We start from the raw sequence: 24,523 nt of genomic DNA on the forward strand, positions 1-24,523 counted from the left end.
CCCAAGTCCCTTTTGCTCCACTGGAGTTGGAACTAAAATAATGATGTTTAAATTGTCAAATAAGCAATAAAAAATAATCTGAAACATAAATTTATAGGGAACATACATTAATCTCACAGATGTTTCCCAACAATCATTGCTGCATCTTTCTACTGCAACTGTTACTCTTTGCTTGAATGATGGATTGGTACTCCTGATATTTTCTGTATATCACACTTTGCTCCTCTATTGTGAAATACGCTGTTCTTGGCGTCTTCTCCATGCTGCGATTGGTTGGGCACAGCAAACCCCACCCTTATGTGTGAACGCGCACTGATGTAGATAGGAAAATATCTGGGTTCAGTTAGAGAGTTGATAACTTCGTGTCTTCGTGACACTGATTATTCGGATTGCGGATGTCTGGGTAAGTGAAGCCGGGTAACGAAAAGAGATCCCGGGCATGTTAATTCAGTTTCGTGATACAAGCCCCGGGTTACAATGAGAGGAGTCTACAGTATGCAGTATGTGCGGGACCTGGCTTCCGTGAGCGGGTGAGCGACAGCCCGTATCCGGGAGTGAAGGGGGGGACAACAAACAAAGTTGCTGCTTTTCCCACAGGGCTAATACAGTGATTAACTTCTGTCTTTGCAGTCACTTCTGGTATCCTCTTTGCAGTTAGCTAACGGTAGCAGGGATGAGTCGGTGAACGAGTTAAGAGAGATGAGGAATCACTTTTCATGAGTCAGTAAGATGACTTTCGAGTTTTGAACAATCACTGGTACAAGACCATCCACTGGATCCATTTGTGGTCCAAAGCGAAGCCACAGCTGAGACGGTCGGGTCAATTGCGACTGGACCCGTCAAAAAGTGAATTAGCGTCTCCCTGCTCACCCGCCTCACTTTTTGCATCATAGTGTAGCGGCAGTAAGTGAAAGAGAGAGACAGCCAGGAAGAACAACGACGAGAAGAGAGGAAACCAGAGACACAAATACACAGGCACATACCTACACAAACTCGTACTTAGTTAAACAACTAACTCAAGCTGTTGGAGGACCCAACTTAACTTGACCCTCATCCATACCAGAGGCCCACTGAACCGAAGGATTAACACTGTGATGGAGAAACAGGCAGGACATGCTGAAGCTTCTGGAGCGGCAGACGGAGCAGGGCCTAGTAGAAAGGCCCGTAGCCCGGCGCCCTGCACACCAGCGTCCAGTGAGACTGTGGAGAGGTAAGCAGAACTGTCCATTGATTACATTATGTTGCTGTCACATTAGTTTCCTGAAAGAAGACGATAATACCACCGTCAATAGTTAACTGACTAACGTTGATTTATTTACGTTTTAAATCGAGTTTTATGCTCTAATCCAAGACTAAATCATCAGATTTTTAGATGAGGTTTGGCGTGGCGGAACAGAAGCTGAAAGATAACAGACTGCAAACTACATCATCATACACCACAGAGAAAGACTGCGAGGAAACAGCGATAGCTAGTGCTAGAGGCTAGCGTTAGCGACAGGAGCTCACGAAAACAGAGGTGGATCATTAAGTGATTTTTAAAATAGCCCATTATCATGAAGTGTGAGCGACACTGCCATTTACAGTTGTGTGTGTCCCAACAACTGTCACTCACAAATGTTTTCAAAACAATTGCCATTATATTAACATCAATAATGTGAATGTCGAAGCTACGAGGGACACCATCTGGAACCAGGCTGTGGTTCACCATGCAGTAGTATCGTTTAAATTGAATAAATTTCTGAGTTATTATGTAACACAATTTAAGAATAATATCTGATGTGTATTATATTATAAAGTGGGCTTGAGAGATCAAACACAAACACAATAAGAAAACATTTAGGAGCTGCGGAACTGATCTTTCTTTTTGAAGAATTTCAGAATTGCCCTTGGGGATTAATAAAGTCCCGTATTTTTCGCACTGTAAGGCGCACTTAAAATCCTTAAATTTTCTCAAAAATCGGCAGTGCACCTTATGTATGAATTTTGTTATGCTCGCTGACTTCGAACCAGTTTTACGTGGTACACTGTGCTCAAAAATCTGTAAAAATATTTTAGTGCGACTTTGGCAAGCAACGAAGCTGCTCTGCTTGATGGCTTGCCAGAGCATTTCCAGTTGACACAGGGACATTATTAATATTGGTCCTTGGTTGGATATGGGTTGCAAGTCAGACAACGTTAGACAACTAATTATGTAGTGCTGGGAACCAGCTAGCCCCTATTCCATTGCCCTGTCCATTCCCACTCTATTTGCACCTTGTCGCAGTAGGTATGCCATATTAAGAGTTGTCTCAGACTGAGACTGAGTAGAGTGGACGTGGACTGTTAAACCCTCAGAGTCTGCATCAGTGCAGACTTACCACCGTCAAGGCGGAAGATGCAACAGTAAAGTTTTTTACTCACACCTTGTCTTCATGCTGCTAAACATCACCAAATTTGTGGCATAAATTACAGACAAAAGAAGAAAATATCACTTTGAAACCCCAAATTTTCTTGTAGCAAAGGCCCAGATAATCAAAGTGACTAACTAATTAGTGAAATATATATTTAAGTCTCCTAGTAGTAGTATTAACGTCTGCATGTAATCAGTGCCTAACTGTCAAATTCATTCATTTATTCATCTTCTACCGCTTATCTGTTTCTGGGAGGACCCCACGCAAGCACGGAGAGAACATACATGCTCCACACAGAAATGCCCCAGGCCCAGGAATCAAATCCATGACCTTCTTGCTGTGTGGCAACAGCACCGCTAACCACTATGCTGCCGTGCTGCCCAAATCAAATCAATTCAGTACAATTCAGAAACTTTTTGGCAATAGTTATTATATATCATGTAACATAAAACTGAACATATATGTATGACTGCCCATATGTATATATATTTTCTCATTTACTAAATTAAAGTATGGCTGCATTTCAAAATAAGAGAAAAAAATATAAAATGTGAAAGTTGCATGTTGAAATAAAGTGCTTAACTTGAGAAAAATAAAAAAAGGGAGGAAAGCTTGAATTTCTCCTTTTCTATTTCACACCTTGACTGAACAGTCTCAACCAGTTTTACAGAAACTAAATCCCAACATATCTAAGCAACTGAACAGTTTTTAAAGGTTCACTTAGAATCAGTCAGTCCTTAAAAATTACTCTTTCAGGATCACATCTGCTTGGAGATCAACCAGTTGCATCTGGAGAGGATCAGCATTTACACATTTAAAGTGTTATGTGACCTCTTTGAAAACCTCCTGACATATGTTGGGATCACCTCCCATGTGCTTTGAAAAGAACAATAGAGAGGCATACATGCCTTTCCTGAAGCCTGGGCCAGAGTTGTCTGCCTGTTTGAAAACGGCACCAGAGTTTCATAAGGAACGGACCGTGGGCATTGGCTGGACGCCAGTGCCCTTAGCAGGGGTCGCTGGTGGCGCCACACAGGTGATAAAGACGCTCCGTGGCCCTCCACCTTTGCTTTTTCCCAGGCTCTAGTTGCAGCTGTCCCAGCTGTCCTCTCAACCGGATTGCTGAAGGGAGCAACATCAAACATTTGGATCCTACCACCACAAAAACCTGGGTCACAGTCTTCAACTCGCAGGACGAATATAGACTACTGCATTTTCCTTTTTGTTTGTTTTCTTCTTTTTTTTTTTTTTTCTCAAATTCAATCTGGACCGCCGTGCGATCAGCTGATCCATGTGCTGGTCCAGCCAGCACGCTGGCTTTGTTATCCGAAGCTAACAAAGAACATTGTCTTCCGTGATCTTCCCTGCTGCTGCTGAGGGATTCATCGCGTCACCGTTGTCTGAGGAGAACACAGACCGCTTGACTGAGCTGAAGAACACATTGCGGACATTCGTAGTGGATCTCTCTCTCTCTTTAACTCCCTCACTCCAGAGGAGCGGAGCAACCAAAGTAAGAGGCTCATGTCTGGAAAGAGACAATTAGAATAGCGTGCATTGCATTTTGTTTTACCGTGTCTTTATTTATTTGGGATTCAGTTCTGTTTGCTTTGTTTTATTTCCCTTAAACCCATAAGTTGCAAAATTGATTGGTGCTACAGATCTCGTGTTGGCCATCAGTGATTGAGCAATATCACTAGTTAAAGGACCAATACCCGACCCTTGAACTCGGCTCAGCTATTGTGTAGTGATAATGTAATAATCAACTGCGGTGACTTCGTCTGCGATCTCTCTCTCCTTCCTGCTCTGACAGGTGTGTAGCCGACATCACTCCGTCGCCATCCTGGCTCCGACGAGTGCTGTCCAGCCGTCTTTGCTGCTCACACACACACACACACACACACACACACACACACACACACACACACACTCATGCACTCCCACACGCTCACACACTCCTCTCTCCTCCCCACATGCACACTGACACACACACCCTCAAGATCCATAGATAGACTGGTGCGATTGTGTCATTAATGTGAATAAATTCTTTTATTTTTTAAACCATCGTTATTTGTGATTATTGTGGCTATAATTGTGACGATTGCTGGATTTATAACAGTCAGTGCTCGAATTTACTCCTTTTGTTAACCCTTATGAGACTTGATATTGATTTTGCTAATTTAGATATTGGTCCCTGGTAGCAGTGTGGTGCCCTGAAATTTACTACTTATAGTAAATATTCTTAGATATCAATTATCAGCTTCATAATCATTGATATTAATTGCCAATCTCCAAATTACTCATGGACCAAATGGACCAAAATCAAGCTAAAATCCTGCCTTTGCTGAGCCATCTCACCTTGTTGTGCAGCAAAAGGTCATAAGCACTGTCACCAACTTCTTGGAGGAATTCCCTGAGCATGCAATGCTGGTAGAAAGAGGATTCCATGAGAAAATTTATAATTTTCATTGTTGTATTCATAACCTGATAATGATAATGACAGTAATACAATGCTAAGCTAACCCTTTCTCTCAGTCTTAGCTGGGGTCCATCTGTGGTTATTCAACTCCCTTTTTTTGGCTCTATTTGTCTGTTTGTTTGTTGCTAACATCTCCTTAATGACCAGGTAGATGTTTCTTTTTTCTTTTTTTTTTTTTTTTTATATTTGACCTTTATTTCGCTAGGTAAATCAATTGAGAACCAGTTCTCATTTACAATGATGGCCTAGCCATCAGCCTTCTCTTCTTGTGCTGGTCTGATGGGGAGTAACATATCATCACAGAATGCTCTCTAGTCTGTGTTGAAATACCTGACATACTCTAAAAGCTGAGGATTGCCACAAATGTCAGTGGGCTCATCTACACCTAAGCCTACACATGGTGCTTTACACATGGCTTCATCTAATTCAGTGATCCTCACAATTTTTTTCACAAGTGCCACATTGGCAGAGCAAAGTCAAGGGGAGACCCACACGGTTTTTACTCAGAACACCTGACATTTGACTGCTCATCCCCTCTTTGGCGCCTTCATGTTGATTTCCATTGCTTCCTCAGACTCTTTATCCTCACTATTCGTTACAACGCTGTGTAGTCTATCTGCCCGGTTTTTGCCCTTTTTTTAAAAACTAGAACTCAATCAATCAATCAATCAATCAATTTTGCGCCCGCATCTCATGCTGGCTAGCGGAGCTACAGTAATGTCACCAAGTGTGACGGTGTTATAAACAATGCCGTACGTGTGCTAATTTGCCGGGTTTGACAGTGAAAGGAGAATTATAATGCAGATGTTTGTAGTGCAGTGTTCATGTAGCTCATTTGGAAAAAAAAAAAAATTGTTTTACATTGGTACTTTTAATAAGTGTCAATGTACTTTCTGAACATATTAGACATACTAGTTTAGTGCTCTCAGTGGAAAGTATGAACAGAAATGAGTCCAAATTTTTTTCTGCCAGCTGTATGAGGGTCTTTGAACTAAAGTTTCATTACAGAAGTTCTATATGCGGATCCTTCACATATGTAATTACAACAAGAAAAACATCTGTTGCAGGAGATGACACTGGTGATGATATTAGTTAATGATTGATTGCCCTGACATGATGATGATGGTGGTGAAGTAGGAACCACCAAGCCTCAATCAGAATTGAGTCTTCAATTTCCTTGATACAAAATTATGGCAAAGTGTTATCACTGTGTACCAGCAAAGAAGCAGTGTGAATGTCTCTGTGTATCTGTCTATGTATCAGCTGTTGTTGTATCTGCTCAGTCCATCAGGTTCTCATGTGGAGTGGTGTAAACAGCTGATTGCAGCAACCATCTCCAGTCAGATCTTAGGACCAGTCCCAGCTGACACCAGAGATAAAAAGGTACATAACTAGCACGCACGCATGCACACACACGCACACGCACACACACACACACACACACACACACACACACACACACACACAAAGAGTTACAGTGTTTCTCATCAATGCGTTTTGTCCCCATCAGGCTGGGAGGCGACCAGAGTTCATGGTAGGGCAGAAACAGCTGTGTGTGTGCATGCTTGTGATGTTGGAAACAGCTTCATGTTTTGCTACAGCTTTGTCACCTGCACCTCTGTGTGTCAGCAACAGACGCCCTGATTCTATAATTTCCTACTGTTTAACAGCTGTAAATTCAGACCCTGCCCAGATGTGATGTTGCCATGAGGCTCACATAATTGTGAGTACTCTAAGCAGTGTCAGAAACATTTCTTAAAATAACAAAACCAGAGTTGACTAAACATCAGACTCAGTCTGCGCAGAAACACATTTGTGTACAGGAGTTGCAGGTGTGATATTACGAGTTCTCCATAGGGCCTGCAAAGGTGCAGCATGATCTGTGGTGGCAATGAAGACACTGGTCGTGTCTCTTTGCATCAACTGGTTTCTGTGGACTGAGCCAGGTTAGCATTGCTACTAGTGACCAGGGGCGTTGCTAGACATAAAACTCTACTGGGACACAGGCAACCCTAACCCACCATTCCTCATATCGCAGTTTTTTTTCTTCTTCTTCTTGAATGTCTGTGGCGTGTGAGAATTGTTTAACACAAGTTAGGAAAAAGCAAAAAAAAAATTACTGAAAATATTTATTTGCATAGCCTGACCAAGTATACATGAACATGTTTACAGGGTGAAAATAATACACTGTATGTGCAAATAACTTCTTGAGAAAACGTTATTGCAAATATAATTCTTTTTCGTTACACTAACTTAGAATAAATAAAGATCAGGGAAAATTAGCTTGAAATGTAAAAGAGACCTGACTGAATGCTGAGGCTCCCCTGACATGAACCTTAAACATTTTGTTTCTTAGTCTTACCTCCCACAAACTCATCTCTCCTTTCTGATGCTTGCCTGTTCCAGCAAAAACATTTCCTGATGTAATATTTAGTCAATATTTAGTCAATAAGTCATAAGTGTCATTTAAAAGCTTACTTGAATTTTGTCACGTTACCATGGTCTTTTCAATTCTGCTGACAATTTAACTTCTTTGTGCAGTACACTGCAGTGATTAGTTCAAAGACCATGGAAAAGGTTAACTTCCATCCATTATTATTCAGTTGACTAAAAGAAGGCATACTGGTTTTTCTTCTACCAGCTGGTCATAGGATTGAGATGGTTGAAGTTAATATACTGAGGCACAGGAGATTTATACTGCAGCACATGCCCCAGTAAAAGGGGCCTAGTGACCATTTAACTACACACTATAGTAGTTGTCATTCTTAGAACACCTAGAGAAAGCTACTTTTGGATTATGTGGGCCCGCCATTTTCGTTTCTTGTTGACTGACTCACTTCTGTCGTTCGGTGTGTGTCCGACTATGCGTGCTTTCAAATTTCTGTTAGCAACACCTGCCTAACTCTACCTCTGATTGGCTCACCATGAAATTGTATTCTACTGCTACCTTTTATATTTATACCTCAGCCAATTTTGTATAGTAACGCACTGCATTTTTTGGCAGTAATGGTAACTGTGTTATAAAGATGGGAAAAGTAATTACTCGTTACTGAAAAAAGTAACGCCATTATTCCCATCACTGCTCATATAGTGGGTAAAATAAGTATTGAACACATCACCATTGTTCTCAGTAAATATATTTCTAAAGGTGCTACTGAAATGAAATTTTCGCCAGATGTCGGTAACAACTCATGCAACCCAAACATGCAAAGAAATCAAACCTTAGATGTCCATAAATTATGTGTAATAAAATGGAATGACAGAAGTACAAGTATTGAACACATCTACTTAAATTTATTGAATTCTTTGTACAAAAGCCTTTGTTGGTAATAACAGCTTCAAGTCGCCTCCTGTACGGAGAAACTAGTTGCATGCATTGCTCAAGTGTTATTTTGGCCCATTCTTCCACACAAACAGTGTTCAAATCTTGAAGTTTCGGTGGGCCTCTTCCATGAACTCTTTCTTTAGTTTTAATCTTAAGTTCTTTCCATAGATTTTCTATTGGTTTCAAGTCAGGTGATTGGCTGGGCCATTCTAGCAGCTTTATTTTCTTTCTCTGAAACCAAGTGAGAGTTTCCTTTGCTGTGTGTTTGGGATCATTGCCTTGCTGAAATGTCCACCCTCATTTCATCTTTATCATCCTGGTAGATGGCTCCAGATTTTCATCAAGAATGTCTCACTACATTTCTCCATTCATCCTTCCTTCAATTACATGAAGTTTGCCAGTGCCGTATGCTGAAAAACCGCTCCACATCTCCAAGCTTCGCTGTTGGTATGGAGTTTTAAGGGTGATGTACTGTGCCATTTGACCTCCAAACATGAACATGGTGTGTATTATGGCATCCAAAGAGTTCAATTTTGGTCTCATATGACCAGACGATAATCTCACAGTATTTCACAGCCTTGGAACATTCAGAAGTTTAGAAATCCTTCTGTAACCGATGCCATCAGTATGTTTTGCAAAAATAAGGTTGTGAAGGTCTTGAGAGAGTTCTTTGCTTTTAACCACCATGAGATGTTTTTTGTGTGACACGTTTTTATAGGCCATCAGTTGGGACTGAACCAGCTGATATTAATTTGCACTGACAAGGGACAGGATTGCATTCTGATTACTGATAGATTTCAGCTGGTGTCTTGGCGTTTGGTGCCTTTTTGCACCTCCATTACTTGATGTGTTCAATACTTTTTCCCTGTGTCATTCCATTTTATCACACATAACTTAATTTATGGACATCTAAAGTTTGGTTTCTTTGCATGTGTGGGTTGCATGTGTTCCTCATCGATACTAAAGTCTCAGCTGAGTCAGTTTCTGACGGTTCCATCGAACCAGAGGCCATTGCGCAACAGGCTAAGGTCCAGTATAAAAAGTTGATGCAGTGAAGCGGTCTGCTCTCGAGCACACGTCACATGAACACTTTTTTTTTTTACGTGGCCACATTGTAATCACACACGTTGCGATTAGAAAATCGTGTTTTATCCTATTGCAATATTATCGCAAATGCAATTAATTGTTCAGCCCTAGTGTATATGGTCTGCAACAATGCTTAAGTAGGTGGTATGTGTCAAGATAACATCTACATTGCAGAGCCCAAGGTTTCCAAGCAGAACATTGCCAATTTGAGCAACAGCTCAACTGCTCCTCTGTTGGATCAGACCAAGTGGGCCTGTCTTCATTCCCCACATGCATCAGTAAGCCTTGGCTGGCCCCAACCCTGTCACCAGTTTACCATTGTTCCTTCCTTGGACCACTTTTGATAGGTACTGACCACTGCAGACAGGTAACACCTGACAGAGTTTCTCTAGCTGCTCAAATTCCTACTCAAATCCCAATTTTCCTGCTTCTAACACATCAACTTTGAGGACAAAATGTTAACTTCCTGCCTATTATTATAACCCATCCACTAATGGGTACAGTGATGAAGAGATGGTCAGTGTTGTTAACTTTACCTGTCAGTGGTCATAATGTTGTACATAACATGAGTGGTGTTTGTGTACCAATTTCTGTTCGACTTGTTGTTCCTAATTTTTATGGTGGTGCTGATTAGCTGTTTCGTGACTTGCATTTCTGTGCAGATAAAATATCAAAAAGGGTGGGACCAGCAGCATGTATGGCAAATTTAGGTCAGATTGGATGATGTATCCTGGAGTTATATGGAATTTCTGTCTTTTGGCAACAGATCAAAATTGGTGACGCCACCATGCCCAGTATATGTTAACAGGTGGCAATGATTCTAATGACTTTTCATCTTTATGGTCTTGAGATGATCCTTTATGAGCATAAAGTCATTTGAAAAAGAGTAAAACTATAGAATGAGTTCATTCATTTTCAATGCGTGGAGATTAAGGCTGGCTTCCTGTATCAAGGATTCGGCACCCTGATTCTGACTCAATAATGACATGTTCAAGGCAGGAGTCTGATCATACCTTTTATGGCTTTTCTTAATTGAAAAGCCATTAAGTGTAGTATCTCCTTCCAGACTGAAATAGACAATTCCGAAGGAACCACTAGGCTTTCTTAATTTTAAGGTGACACCATTGAGCCATTTTCTGATGAGCATATCTGCTTTGCATTCAATATAAATTTTTTTGGCCTGTTCAGAAAGTCTCATGAGTTTTGGGGGTTACAGTCAGTTCCACAAATATTTGGTCGTTTACACAATTTTCTGCATTTTAACTCTGTACACCACCACAATGGATTTGAAGTGAAACAATCAAGATATGCTTTAAGTGCAGACATCCAGCTTTAATTTGAAGGTATTTACATCCAAATCAGGTGAACTCTGTAGAAATTACAACACACTTTATTTGCCCTCCAACTGTTTCAAGGACTAAAAGTAATTGGATAAACTAATAAAATCGTTGGCAGCACTGCAGCATAGTTCTTAGTGCTGTTGCCTCACAGCAAGAAAGTCACGGGTTTGATTCCCGAGAAAGGCCTTAGGTCTGAGTGTCAATCCGGGTGGTTGCCTGTCTCTTTCTCTATGTGTTGGTCCTGTGATGGACTGGCGACCCCTCCTGTACCCAATATAAGATGGTAATGGCTCCAGCATCCCTGTGACCCAGAAACTAATAAGCAGTTGGATATATATATGTATATATGTGTATATATGTATATATATACACATATATACATATATATATGTATATATATATATATATATATATATATATGTATATGTATATCTCTCTCTCTCTCAACCCAACCGGTCGAGGCAGATGGCCGCCCCCCCTGAGCCTGGTTCTGCTCGAGGTTTCTGCCTCTTAAAGGAAGTTTTTCCTTGCCACTGTTGCCAAGTGCTTGCTCATCGGGGGATCTGTTGGGTCTCTTTAAATGAATTTATAAAGAGTTTGGTCTAGACCTGCTCTATATGTAAAGTGCCTTGATGTAACTTTGTTATGATTTGGCGCTATACAAATAAATCTGATTTGATTTGATATATGTATATATATATATATATATATATATATATATATATATATATGTATATATGTATATACGTATGTATATATGTATATATGTATATACGTATGTATATATGTATATATGTATATACGTATGTATATATATATATATATATATATATATATATATCTTTTAAAATTCCATTTTGAGCTGGTTTGCCACTATTATATCTATTTTGTCACCGAATTTGTAACATCCATGACATCATATAACTTCTGTACCTATTTTTGTCTTCCTTTAGGCCTTGGTGCTTGCCAATCAGGGTTAGGGTTAGGGTTAGGGTTTTTCAAACCTCTGCTCCAGCTGTTGTTTGTAGCCTCTTTGAATCTACCAGTGTATATTTCCAGTGTGACGATAGAACACAGTACTTGAGCTTTAGCATGCAATACAATGTTTAGCACACCATCTAACTAATGTTATGTTGTGTTATATACTATGTTATAATTAAAATGTTAATTCACTATTCCTCAGATTTTTTTTTCTTTTATGTAAATCTTGTATATCTTGATTATCTCATTTCAAATCTATTGTGATGGTGCACAGAGCTGAAATGCTGAAAGTTGTGTCAGTGTCCAAATATTTATGGACCTGACTTAGGCCATCCAAAAGGACATTTGTTTGAGGAAAAAAATTTACCTTGAATCCTATAGTTCCGACAGTTTCAAAAGGGCAGTCACACTGTTGAGTGCTCAGACCCTCACAACTTTGATTCTGGTCTACAGACAGTCCATTTACTTCATCTGGAAAATGGGTTAATTCAGTCAAACTTTTCTCTCACTGTCTTGAGAACTCAAGGTTCTATCTGTTGAGCTCTTAATCTTGAATTTAACCAGTTACCATGGCAACAAACGCAGATAAAAGTAAGACACTTTCATGGGATTGAAAACCCAGGTTCAACCCTCAAATTACTTTATTAAACTGAAATCCAGCTTCATCATACAGACTTCTGAACATACCTTATGTGTCTGTAATGTATACTGATGAACACTGATTTCTGACAGATTAAAAGATCAACAAGTGACCTGAAATCCTCACAACTTTTTGTGGATATTGGTTCAACAGGGCCTGAGCACTTGACAATGCAAGAGCCCCTTTATATACATACATAATTATTATTCCCAGTCCCCAAACCTACACCGTTTTGGCAACTTTAACATATCCCAAAACTCACGAAATGTAGTGAGTCAGTCTGTCAGCACTTGTGAAAAATTTGATTTTTTTTTTTTTTTTTTTTTGGGCTGCAGAAATGCACCCAAATGATTCACAGCAACACCTTTAACATTGAGAAAATTGAGCCCCTTTCACCAAATTGAAATAGACAAACATAAATGGGAACACATTTGTAACATGGTCAGACAAACTCTTTGACCTATGCCCTAACGCCAAAAGGAAGTCTGCCATTTTGATTTTTTGTGTGATATCCAAACAAACTCTTCATGGTTTTAATCCAAATGGCTTCATTTTCACACTCAAGCACTTAAAGATGAAAAATCCTCAATCTTTTAAGTCACCTGTTCCTGCTGAGTGTGGCAGTGGCACACATTTTAGGGTTTTGCCAAGGTTAGCCATAAAACAAGAAATATTTATAACTCCACCATACATTTTCCAACCTCCCCCAAATTTGCCAAGCATGATGGGACTCCCGCCCCTAAAACATCTAAATGTCAATATTGGATCATACTCAGAGTGCCACATACTGGCAACAGAAAGTTGGCCTCATAACACAGACATCTGACATGTATGACATTTACAGGGTGTGTTCTCCACATCTTTCACCATGACATGACATTTAACTGGTAAATATTCTTTAGCGTCATACAATTGACATTTAGGAAGTCCTAATAAATCCAACATACATTGTGCAGTCTACCCCAAAGTTTGCACATATGTTCAGACTCCCACACGTCTATGCACCACCTACTGGAAACAGAAAGTCATCATGTAAACATCAACCAATTTAGATGATATTTGCAGGATGGATTCCCACCATTGGAATTATGATGGGATGTATAACTGGTGGGTGTTATCTAGCGCCACATAGTGGAAACTCTGAAGAACTTAAATACATCAATGAAATTGGGTGGAGGCAAGTTAAGTTCCAAGTTGCACAGGGGTGCAAGGGCCCGTTCAAAGCTTGCAGCTTTAATCTGGTCTTGCTGCGCTACATGTACACTTATACTAAATGACATCTTTGCAATTAAACACAGCTCTAATTGTTCATATTATATTTAGTGAGTGAAATAACCAGTTTAAATACTGACCAGTCCCAGGACCTCATGACACTGATGTAAGACTAATATAAGGTGCAGTATAAACCAGTATAACCAATACCTGTTCCATTAAACTCAGGGGCTGGACCTTACTGTGAAGCATCACCGAACAAGATGCCTGAGTCCTTCTATGTCACATACTGGTTCAGTGTCAGGTTGTCGCAAGTCAGAGAGCTCTGATGTTTGTCTCCTCACTCAGCAGTGATGTCTGCTGAGTAATGTGTCTTCTCTCTTCTTTCACTTTGTCCTTGCTGGCTCAACCATACAGCAGGATTTACATAATGAAGGCCTTTGTTACCATGGAGAAAGTGATTCTGAGCATCACTCCAATGCTGCGGCAAGTCTCTCCCTATATAAATTTCCTCCTGCTCCATTTCAATAATGTATGATGATCTGTTCTGTGAGGTAATAGTGATGTTAACGAAATCCTGTACTCCTCCTACTCTTTTTTCTTCTGTCCCTCCTATTACTCGACCTTCTTGTGCTCTTTCCCCTGTCCCTGCCCCTGTTTGATGCTGAGATTCCTAGCCCAGATGATTCAGACCAGTTTGTGGTGTTGGTCCAGTCTTAATGTTTGTTATGTTAGTCTTTTGTTGTTCAGCACTGACCCCTGTGTCAGAAATATGTATAATAATAACTTGCAGGTACTGATGGTGTATGTTATGGTCCCTGTTATTGGTCTCTGGTCTGTGCAGAACCTTTCAGCTCTGAGATATGGGGCACAGGTGAAGATATCCCAGAACCAGGTCCCTCTGCTGCCAGGAGAGACCATCCAAACCACAGGTAGTCTTACCTCAGACACACATAAGGGCTAATTGAATACATGACAGTCCTCACATGCAAATTTTGTGTGTGTGTGTGTGTGTGTGTGTGTGTGTGTGTGTGTGTGTGTGTGTGTGTAGTCAAGGATGTGATGTACATTTGTCCATTCAGTGGTCTGGTTAATGGGACTCTTACCATCACAGACTTCAAGCTCTACTTCAGCAACTTGGAGAGGGTACAGCTCACTTCTCTTCCTCTTTACTCAGCCAATAACTGATTGATTATATAGCTGGTAGTGTGTGTTTGTACTGAAGTCAATGTGTGTTTGTGCAGGAGTCTCCATTCATTCTGGAAGTGAACCTGGGAGTCATTAACAGACTCGAGACGATCAGTGTCTCTACACAAGGAGAGAACACCAAGGGACTGGAACTGGTCTGTAAGGTAATACTCAGTTGTGATACAGGGACTTAGTGTAGTGTTGTTACAGTTTCTGCCAATGTGATATTAGTCTGTAACCCTAGCCCTAACTTTCTCTGCATCATTTTCCCCTCTGTCTTCTCTCCCTGTCCCCACCCAACAGGTGCTGAATCATCTCCAAATCACAGGTAGTCTTCTGCTACCTGTGGTTTGGAGGTACCTCCTCCTGCTCTCATTCTCTCTCTACTCTACCCCTCTGCACACCTCTCTCTCTCAACCTAACTGGTCGAGGTTCTGCACAAAGATTCTGCCTCTTAAAGGAAGTTTTTTCTTGCCACTGTTGCCAACGGCTTGCTCATTGAGGGATCTGTTGGATCTCTTTAAATAATTTTATAAAGAGTTTGGTCTAGATCTGCTCTATATGTAAAGTGCCTTGATGTAACTTTATGATTTGGCGCTAGACAAATAAATCTGATTTGATTTTGATTTGATCTCTGCTCCATATACCTTCTGCTGCAAAAGTTACCATTAGTTATCGTTACACACTATTAGTCAATTCCCATTGTTACTTTTTCCTGCTAAAAACCCTACTTTTATATACTGCTAGTATATTCTTAGCAATTATTTCTATTATTTATTGTGTTTTGCTTGCATCTTTTCTCTTCCCGCTCCAGTTCTCGCTCCATCTGACGCCCCCTTTTTTACCTCCCTCCTCCCCTTACTTTCCTCTCGCTCTCTCTCTTGCACTTTCTCTCTCTCCTTTAACCCAACTGGTTCTGCCCGAGGGTTCTGCCTCCTAAAGGAAGTTTTTTTTCTTGCCGGTGTCAGCCACTTGCTTGCTCACAGAGGGATTTTCTTTAGGTCAATTTAAGAACTTTGTAATGAGTTTAGTCTTCACCTGCTCTATATTTAAAGTCCCTTGATATAAATGTCATAGCTGTGTTATGATTAGGCACATCATAAATAAATTTTATTTGTCAGGACCTGAGGAGTCCAAGATTTGCCTACAAGACCGAGGAGAGCCATCCGGATGTGGTGGAGGCATTGGCCAAACATGCCTTCCCACTCTCACACAGCCTGGTCAGTATTTATCTGATGCTTTCTAAAACATTGCCTTGATAGGAGATAGAAGGGGGAGGGCATTTAGAAAGAGATGTTCAGCCAGGCACTGCATGAAATGAAAGGAAAAGTGTCTCACATCACTAAGAGTTAAGCAGTTTAGCAGTTATACATTTAGTTGTACACGAGGATGGAGAATGTACAGAGGATCCAGTCCTCACAGTCCAGTTGGAGTGACACTGGTTTGACTGGAACCAGGCAGGTTTTATTGATTTAGGTGACATGGTGAACAGTGATGATTTATTTCAAATAAATCTGTTAAATAACTAAAACATCTTTAAGTTAACCACAACCAATTCCTGAGCCATAAGCAGATCATTAGTGATCAGTTTGATGGCACAGCATTTGAAGATAATACATTTCTTTTCCCATTCTGGCAGCCACTGTTTGCCTTCCTATACAAAGAGCATTTTCCTGTGGATGGCTGGAAGGTGTATGACCCAATAGCGGAGTACAAGCGCCAGGTAATTGACACACACCCAACACCAAACCGACAACACATTTGATACCAGAGGTCTGTGCTACCAAGCAGGCTTAACATACCCAGGAAATGTTCCAGTGATCCCGGTTCACTTAAAATCCTCGGTCACATTAGTCTGTCCTACAATGCTGGTCATCAACATCAGCACATTCACATAAATGGGGTGGAATTATCTGCTTCTGACCAATAGAGAACATGGAGAAGTCTCTGGCAAGCGGGGCTTCTATAGCAGAGTGACTTATTTTACTAATGAAGAGCAAGATATTATTACCAAGAAATTTGAAGAATTTAAGGGTATACAGTTACTCTTTCGGGGGGGGGGGGTTAGGAGGAACAGGCTTAAGCTAATGGTTTAGCTTTTCCATTGCTGCACCAAAACAAAGCATAACTGTACACCTGCCACAGTAGGTGGCAGTGGCACTTAAATGGTGGGAGATGAAGAAAGAGTGACGTCTGTATTGTGCCTAAAAACTGGCAGTGGACAGCATGAACCAAATAAATTGAGGCAGCACTTAACAGACAGTTACACCCCAATCACACTGATAAGCTGCTTGAGTTTTGCCATTAATCCTGTGAAAAAGGTCATAATTTTGAGGTTAGGTTAGTGTTTTATTTGCATTCGGCATAAAAACTGCAGGCAAATCAATCATGCAAATCACAAAGCAGACTTGCTGAAGGCTTCATATAGAAGTAATGAAGACCAGTTGTTTACGCTGCAAATGCGGCATCCTTGGTCATGTTCTTTTGATTAAAAAAAGCTCTGTACCACAGTGGTTGCATTGCACAGTTTTGTTTTTTACCTGCAAGTGTTTCCACTCTAAAGACATGTCTTGCCTTTTTGTCCTCGTCTCTTCTGAGCTTCGCTCCGCTCCAAGTTGGTGATCCTGGTATCATGTGCATCACAATAGATGTCCTTGTGAGACACAGTAGTGGAGTTAAGGAAATAGAGCTTCAGGAAAATTTTAATTGTGTAAATATTTTTATTGATTTGAGTCAATTAATAGTTTCACTCCTAATGCAAAAAACTATTTTGGTACTCCTTAACAGGGTGCTGCCATGCATGCTGCACACCACCAACACCAAACAGGTTTTTCTTAGTCCTGTCAGACAAGAGGACATGACTCCAATTATTCATTCTGTTGGACTCCTAGTCTACAGCAAACTGTTTGCAGGCTTCTTGTGAGCCAGCTTCAGAGGAAGCATCCTTCTGGGACGGCAGCCGTGCAGACCAACTTGAAGAAGTGTGCAGTGTATGGTCTGAGCACTGATAAGCTAACCTTCCTCTTCTTCAACCGCTGCAGCAATGCTGGAGGAACTCTGTGTGTCTGTTTTTTATAAACAACTTCTCAATATGATGAGGACTCAGTTTCTTTGGTCGACCGGTGTATGACCTTCACCACTGTGCTGTTGCGTAGGTCACACAGGATGAATGAATGAATGATCAGACAATTAATTGCCACCAGGGGCGCCATGTTAAACATCTGATGGCGAGTATGAGAGTATTGTACCCAAAGCATGAAATTCAACAGCTCTAATCCATGATACACAAATTTGTATGGCCCAGTCAAGGCAAACTCATGAACATGATGAATAGCTTTGGTGACTTTGCATCTTTGAATGACATGTACAGGTACAGTGGATACGTATTCAGATACCCTTAAATTTTTCATATGGTAACACAATGGTATGGTCATATGGTAAAAATCAGTTCATTTTATTTCCTCATTAATGTACAAACAGCACCCCATATATACTTTACAAAAAACCCCAAAACACAGAATTCTAGGCACTTTTGCTCATTTATTACGAACAAAAACTGAAGTATCACTTGGTCAACATTCAGGTCTCTCCAGAGATGCTCAGTTGTGTTTAAGTCAGGGCTCTGGCTGGACCATTCAAGAACAGTCAGAGTTGTTCTGAAGCCACTCCTTTGTTATTTTAGCTATTTTTTAGCTATGTTTACCCCCTGTATAACGGAGTGTACTCACTGTGTTGCCAGCTCTTTAGACAATAGTGTGTTGTGTAATTTTCAATGAATAGTAACTATATACTGCTATACAGGGTGTACACTGATTACTCTAAAGTATGTCCAAGTTTCATTTATATAATATTGTCCTTGAGGAGATATAGTAAAATGGCTGCTGAAATCTGAGGAGTGCACTCACTTTAGTGAGCTACTGTGAAAGCTAAAAGCAAAACTGTTGCAATTTCCAAACAATGGAAGGACTATTGACCAAAATCATATCTAATTAATCAAAAATAATGAAGAATCATATATCACTTGCCGGTCATGTAGACCATAATCTGTCTTCATTTAAATCAGTGCTTCTCATCTATTTTCTGCTGTGCCCCCCCAGGAAGAAGAAAATATTTTCCCCCCCACTCTCCACCATGACTATAAATAGTGTCATTTGTCTATAGAATTACACCTCTACATAACATTGTATTCTTATTGTCACAAAAAAAGAAAAAAGAAAGGAATATAGAGCACATTTAATTCTAGTATGGCAAAAAAAAGCATTTTCCGTGGAGTCACACACGCCCACCTTCCGCATCACACTGCCCCCCCCATAACACCCCAATTTTTACAGTTTTTTATTGAAAATTATTGTTTAATCAATTTATAGACCAAACTGTATTAACCGTTGACTCATCAGAGTAGTCACCTTTGGCAGATATAACAGCTGAACACACTTGTGGCATTCTTTCTACAATAGAAATCAAATATTCTTCAGAAAGTTCTTCCCAAATATGTTGCAAAAGTTCCTATAAATGTGTGGCATTTTTAGGTTTCTTTGCTTTCACTCTTCTGTCTAGTTCATCCCAAACAGCTCGATGCGGTTGGAGAATGCTGGCCACTCTGTTTTCAAGCTTTCCATCTTGTTCTTTTTTCTTGAGGTAGTTCTGGCATAGCTTGGACTTGTGTTTTGGGTCATTATCCTGCTACAGGATAGGATGAATGCCTGACCAACTAGGCACATACCAGAGGGTATTGCATGGCACTGCAGAATGCTCTGGTAGCCATTTTGGTTCAGGGTGCCTCTCACTCTGTACAAGTCACTGACCCTGGTTACAACAAAACAGTCCCAGAACATTAAACATCCTCCTCTATGTTTGACAGTGTAAGCCAAACACTGTGGAACCATCCCTCACCTACTCGACGGTGTACAAAGATTCTGCGTGATGAGCCAAAGATTTCAAATTTTGTTTAATCAATCCATAATACTTTCCTCAAGTCTTCAGTAGTCCAATGGCAAGTCTCTTATTCTGACATCTTAGCAATGGCTTTCTTGCTGCAACTTGTACTGTCAAACCTGTAGCTCAAACTCTTCTCTTCACAGTTGAAACTGAGACTTGCTTATTACGACCACTATTAAGCTGCCCTTGAAGCTGTTGTCCTGTGAGCCGCCTATCACACAAGCTGTTAACTCTCAGAAACTTTCTTCTGATTCAGTTTTCTGTAGGAAAGACGTGCAGTTTTAAGTGTTATGATGGTCTCTCTTCCATTGTTCCATTGGAAAATTAGCCCAAGGAAGCTCTTCAAGAGCTCTAGGAGCAAACCATTATGCCTAGATGGGGGGGGGGGGGGGGTTACAAGTATGTGTAATGTTTATGTAGAGGTGTAAGCATGTGAATGTATTATTGAGTTGGTGTAATAGTGTATGTATTCAAGGGATCCTATTGTGACAGTGTTGGTTTTATGTAAGTATTTATGGAAGGCAATGGTTGTGGTCTCACCTACACTTTGTGGACTGGTCTGGCTAATTTCCTGCAGCTGGGAGGATATAAAAGGCAGTCAGGGATTTTTAACAGATGATAATTGTTGGTGCCTAATATCAGAAACAATAAACGGCACTCTGGTGTTTGCATTTTAAAGTGCCATCTCATGCCTCTTTCTTAAAGAAAATTAAAGCCACCGCCGGCCAATCCGACAAGGAGCATACAACTAACTTTGGTCATCAGGTTATTGAGTCTATAGACCTCTTGGTTGGTGAAGACTCACTCTTTTTTCAGCCGCCTTGCAGACTTTATAAAGCCAAAGATGTTAGGAAACTCGTCCTCCAATTCACTCCCCTCTAACCTTTGGTCTCTCTAAAAAATTATGTATTTTCTCTATGTTTTACGCTCTTTTGGGGAAGCAGTCAGGTCACTGTTCTTCTCTTCTGTAGGACTTTTCTAGTTTTATAGTCTGTCTCATCACTTCTGCTTCCCTCTTTCTGTCTCCATCAACTCCTGACCTTTCCCTGCATTTCCGTCCACATTCAGCTCAGGTTGCGTCTCCACCAGGTGAGGCCGACTCACCTGTGCGCTCCTCCGTCTCCCTGTCTCCTGCTTCTGCTGCTGGTGGACTCTCATCCGAGCCACCATCAGTAACTACTGGCAGCTCCGGCCCCGGAGCACCAGCCACCCCAGTTATTTCATTTGGCTTTCTTTATTTCCCAGCAAAGATTTTCTGTATTTCAATTTCCAGATCTGCCTTCTTAGGTACACATTTTCCATATCTGTTCTTTGCATTGCTTTGAGCAAATGTATTTTATAAAACTCCTTTACTGGTAACTGGAAATGACATTATGGATGACATTAAATCATATAGTTGAGCATAACTCAGAATTAACAGAATTAACCTCTCTTTACTGAACATCTCACTGTGTTCATCTATATTGTGGAATTTGATGGACCCTTGTTCTGATGCCCAGCCATGCACTGCTGAAAGGATAACATTGTTTTGACTTTAGTTGAGGCTACATGTCATTGCCATAAGTTTGCATGATGATTTCCATTCAACAAGTGGAAAAGTGGTTCCACCTGCTACCATGGTGAATCATATTATCGGGGCTCCGTTAATATTTGATTTTGATAGCGGTTCTGGACCCAAAATCTCAAGAATCCGTGGTTTAACTCAGAGTTTGTCAAATTTCCTCTCTGAAACAGGCCTTCCTTACTTACTCACATGACTGTCAACACACCTGATACCTGACTGAGAACCCACTGGATACCTGATTGACACATTGCTGCTAACACACCTATAACCAGATGGATTGAAATTAAAAGCTACTATTCACTAATTTGATATTATATGTTGCTCCACAGTGGGGAACACTGTGGAGCTAATGAGGATTATCTTTTCTCATTATGATTTCTATCAGCCGTCAGATGTCTCCACCATGGTCTCATGTGTTCCTCCTTGTGCTTGTTTGTTCAGGGTCTTCCTAATGAGAGCTGGACCATCAGTAAGATCAACAGCGGCTATGAACTGTGTGACACCTATCCTTCCATCATAGTCATCCCCACAAATCTCACAGACGAAGACATCCAACAAGTTGCTGTGTTCAGAGCCAAACACCGCATTCCTGTCAGTTTGAAAGCAATATCCAATAAGAGGCAGATGTGGACTTGGTATTGTCCTGATCCTATCCTGCTCTTTATGTAGGTCTTGTCCTGGATCCACCCTGAGACTCAGGCCACCATTGTGCGCTGCAGCCAGCCATTAGTTGGACCTTCAGATCATCGCTGTAAGGAAGATGAACGCTTCCTCCAGATTATCATGGATGCCAATGCACAGTCTCACAAGCTCACCATATTTGATGCCAGACAGAGCAGTGTGGCTATCACCAACAGGGTAGGACAAAGACATGCTTAGTTACTGTTCTTTGTCTACCTCCTCACCTTAATTAACAGACTATTCTCTGCTGTCTCCTCCACATTCAGGCAAAAGATGGAGGGTATGAAAGTGAGAGTTTTTACCCCAATGTTGAGCTGAATTTCCTGGAGATCCCTAACATCCATGTAATGAGGGAGTCACTAAGGAAGTTGAAGGATGTGGTGTATCCCACCATAGATGACGCTCACTGGCACTCTGCTATTGACCAAACTCACTGGCTGGAATACATCCGGGTAAAAAGTGTACAGTAACACTCACATGCCCACACTAATGCATGCACCAAAAACAGGTGGCGTTTGTTTATGATTTGTATTTGTGTTTGTTCTGTCCTCACTCTGTGCTACGTAGCTGCTGTTAGCAGCAGCAGCTAAAATAGCTGATAAGCTGGAGTCAGGGAAGACATCAGTGGTGATTCACTGTAGTGATGGCTGGGACAGGACTTCTCAGCTCACCTCTCTGGCCATGCTGATGCTGGACAGTTACTACCGTACACTCAGAGGCTTCCAGGTTCGACAGGTCTCTCACACACGCATCATGACATCAACTATACACTGCATCTAGCAACAGTTCTAAAATGCTTGCATAATGTCTGCAGGTTCTGGTGGAAAAGGAGTGGATTAGCTTTGGACACAAGTTTGCTGCAGTAAGTTTTGATCGTACTCAGCTGAAGAACTGTCTTGTTGCTTCTCTTATCTGTACTTCTCTAGTCTGGACTAATGTCTGACAAACTAAACCATTTTATCATTCGTTATGTAAAAAATACACAATTAACAATTAAGTGATTACAGTCTGCTTTAACACAGAAGTCACATGATGCATCCATCATGAGTATATCTGATCATCTGACTGTTGTCTCTTTGTCGTAGCGCGTGGGACATGGTGATGAGAACCATGCTAACTCAGAGCGTTCTCCACTGTTTGTCCAGTTCATCGACTGTGTTTGGCAGATGACTCAACAGGTCAGAGGCCTTTATTGTCATCATTGTCATTATCAGCCTGCAGAAATAATAGAAAAATAACGTAACACCATGAACATTTTCTATTCCTGCTGAACGAATTATGAAAATCATTCCTACTCTTATGCCTACAGTTCCCAGCAGCCTTTGAGTTCAATGAGCTCTTTCTGGTCACCATGCTGGACCACCTCTACAGCTGTCTGTTTGGTACGTTTCTGTTCAACAGTGAAGAGGAGAGGGTAGCAAAGGTATGTAATATTCCTCTGTTAATAGGGTGGATCTGAGGAGCCACCTCTGAGTAAACATCTTCTTTCTTTGCAGGATGTGCAGACCAAGACTGTGTCCCTGTGGTCCTACATTAATAGGTAATATGGCCTCCCTATTCCCAGGTGTGAGTGATAACAGTGACACTGACTGTTAATGAAAATTGTATGTCCCCCCCCCCCACAGCCAGCCTGATGATTTCACCAACCCCTTTTATGTGGACTATCAGTACCATGTTCTGTATCCACTGGTATCATCCAGACACCTGGAGCTGTGGACTGGCTACTATGCTCGGTGGAACCCCCACATGAGATCACAGGTACACATCCTCTGTATTTGGGAGGGGGTTCACATTCACGTTCACCTGTTGCTAGTACTGTTGGTTCACATTTTTTCTGACTGTTGAATCATGTTCCCACAGAACCAGAAGACAATGATCACTGTGGTGTCATTGTCATGCTCCCTGTGGCCTCTCATTTATATCAGTGCTGTAAACATACTTTGACAGATGAATTTTATTTTTTGTGTCTCAGGTACCAATGCATCAGACCCTGAAGGAGCTGCTGATCCTAAGAGCAGAACTGCAGAGGAGGGTGGAAGAGCTGCAAAGAGAGACCACCTCCCACTCTCTTTCCTCCTCTGACCATTCCCCTGCACACACCACAGGAACTCCACTGCACACTGCTGTCTGAGACACACACACGCACAGAAAAACACACTCTCGGCGACTCACATACTTAAATTCAAGTTTCAAGACCGATTGACAATTATAGTGTGTTGCAGTCTAATGGATTCTTACATTTATATTAACATTATCACATTTATGAAGTTTTTTTTTTTTTTAAGTCAAAAACCAGCCTGACACCAGCTTCATGAACTCACTCTCCCTTTGCTTATTTATTTTATTTAAATCATGGTCAAAGCAGCAAGGTAAACCTGCCCTGGAAGAACACAAGGGAGCTAATCTTAACTGAGTGAAGAAATGTTGTCACATCTCAGGGTCTGTTGTTAATAGATTTTTTTTTCTGTGATGCTAAAATAAAGTCACTGGATGCTCTGAGCTCACTGGTTTTCTTTAGTGGAACCATAACTGACCCAACAGGGTGAATTTAATCAGAGGAACACTAACCTGATGAGAAAGGTTCCTCCAAACATATTAAACTCTTGTTGCCACTAATATGTAGCATGTTTTTGAACATAAAACATCTTATTTACTTCAACTTTTTGCTTCAGGAAGTTGGATCAGGCCCCCCATCACTTGCT

At 40.9% G+C, this 24,523-nt stretch overlaps 1 protein-coding gene across 5 annotated transcripts; it reads left to right on the forward strand.

Annotated features, from left to right (window-relative positions):
* Nucleotides 1-300: 300 nt before the first annotated feature.
* mtmr1a (myotubularin related protein 1a) lies at nucleotides 301-24,320 on the forward strand. Of its 5 annotated transcripts, none has more exons than XM_029526133.1 (20): nucleotides 301-403; nucleotides 1,064-1,210; nucleotides 6,150-6,249; nucleotides 6,377-6,400; nucleotides 13,868-13,936; nucleotides 14,295-14,382; nucleotides 14,502-14,596; nucleotides 14,695-14,802; nucleotides 15,760-15,858; nucleotides 16,278-16,361; nucleotides 21,582-21,731; nucleotides 21,810-21,998; nucleotides 22,088-22,273; nucleotides 22,389-22,547; nucleotides 22,636-22,683; nucleotides 22,907-22,999; nucleotides 23,131-23,244; nucleotides 23,318-23,361; nucleotides 23,447-23,579; nucleotides 23,794-24,320. In XM_029526133.1, exons 1-20 carry the CDS (start codon nucleotides 396-398, stop codon nucleotides 23,950-23,952), a joined length of 2,097 nt encoding a protein of 698 aa, XP_029381993.1. In that variant the 5' UTR covers nucleotides 301-395; the 3' UTR covers nucleotides 23,953-24,320. The 5 variants fall into 5 exon arrangements, with proteins under 5 accessions (XP_029381993.1, XP_029381991.1, XP_029381992.1 ...); XM_029526131.1 differs by having other exon boundaries at nucleotides 399-530; XM_029526132.1 differs by having other exon boundaries at nucleotides 399-530; nucleotides 13,871-13,936.
* The last annotated feature ends 203 nt before the right edge of the window (nucleotides 24,321-24,523 follow it).

Source organism: Echeneis naucrates, chromosome 18, assembly GCF_900963305.1.
Source record: "Echeneis naucrates chromosome 18, fEcheNa1.1, whole genome shotgun sequence".
NCBI lineage: Eukaryota > Metazoa > Chordata > Actinopteri > Carangiformes > Echeneidae > Echeneis > Echeneis naucrates.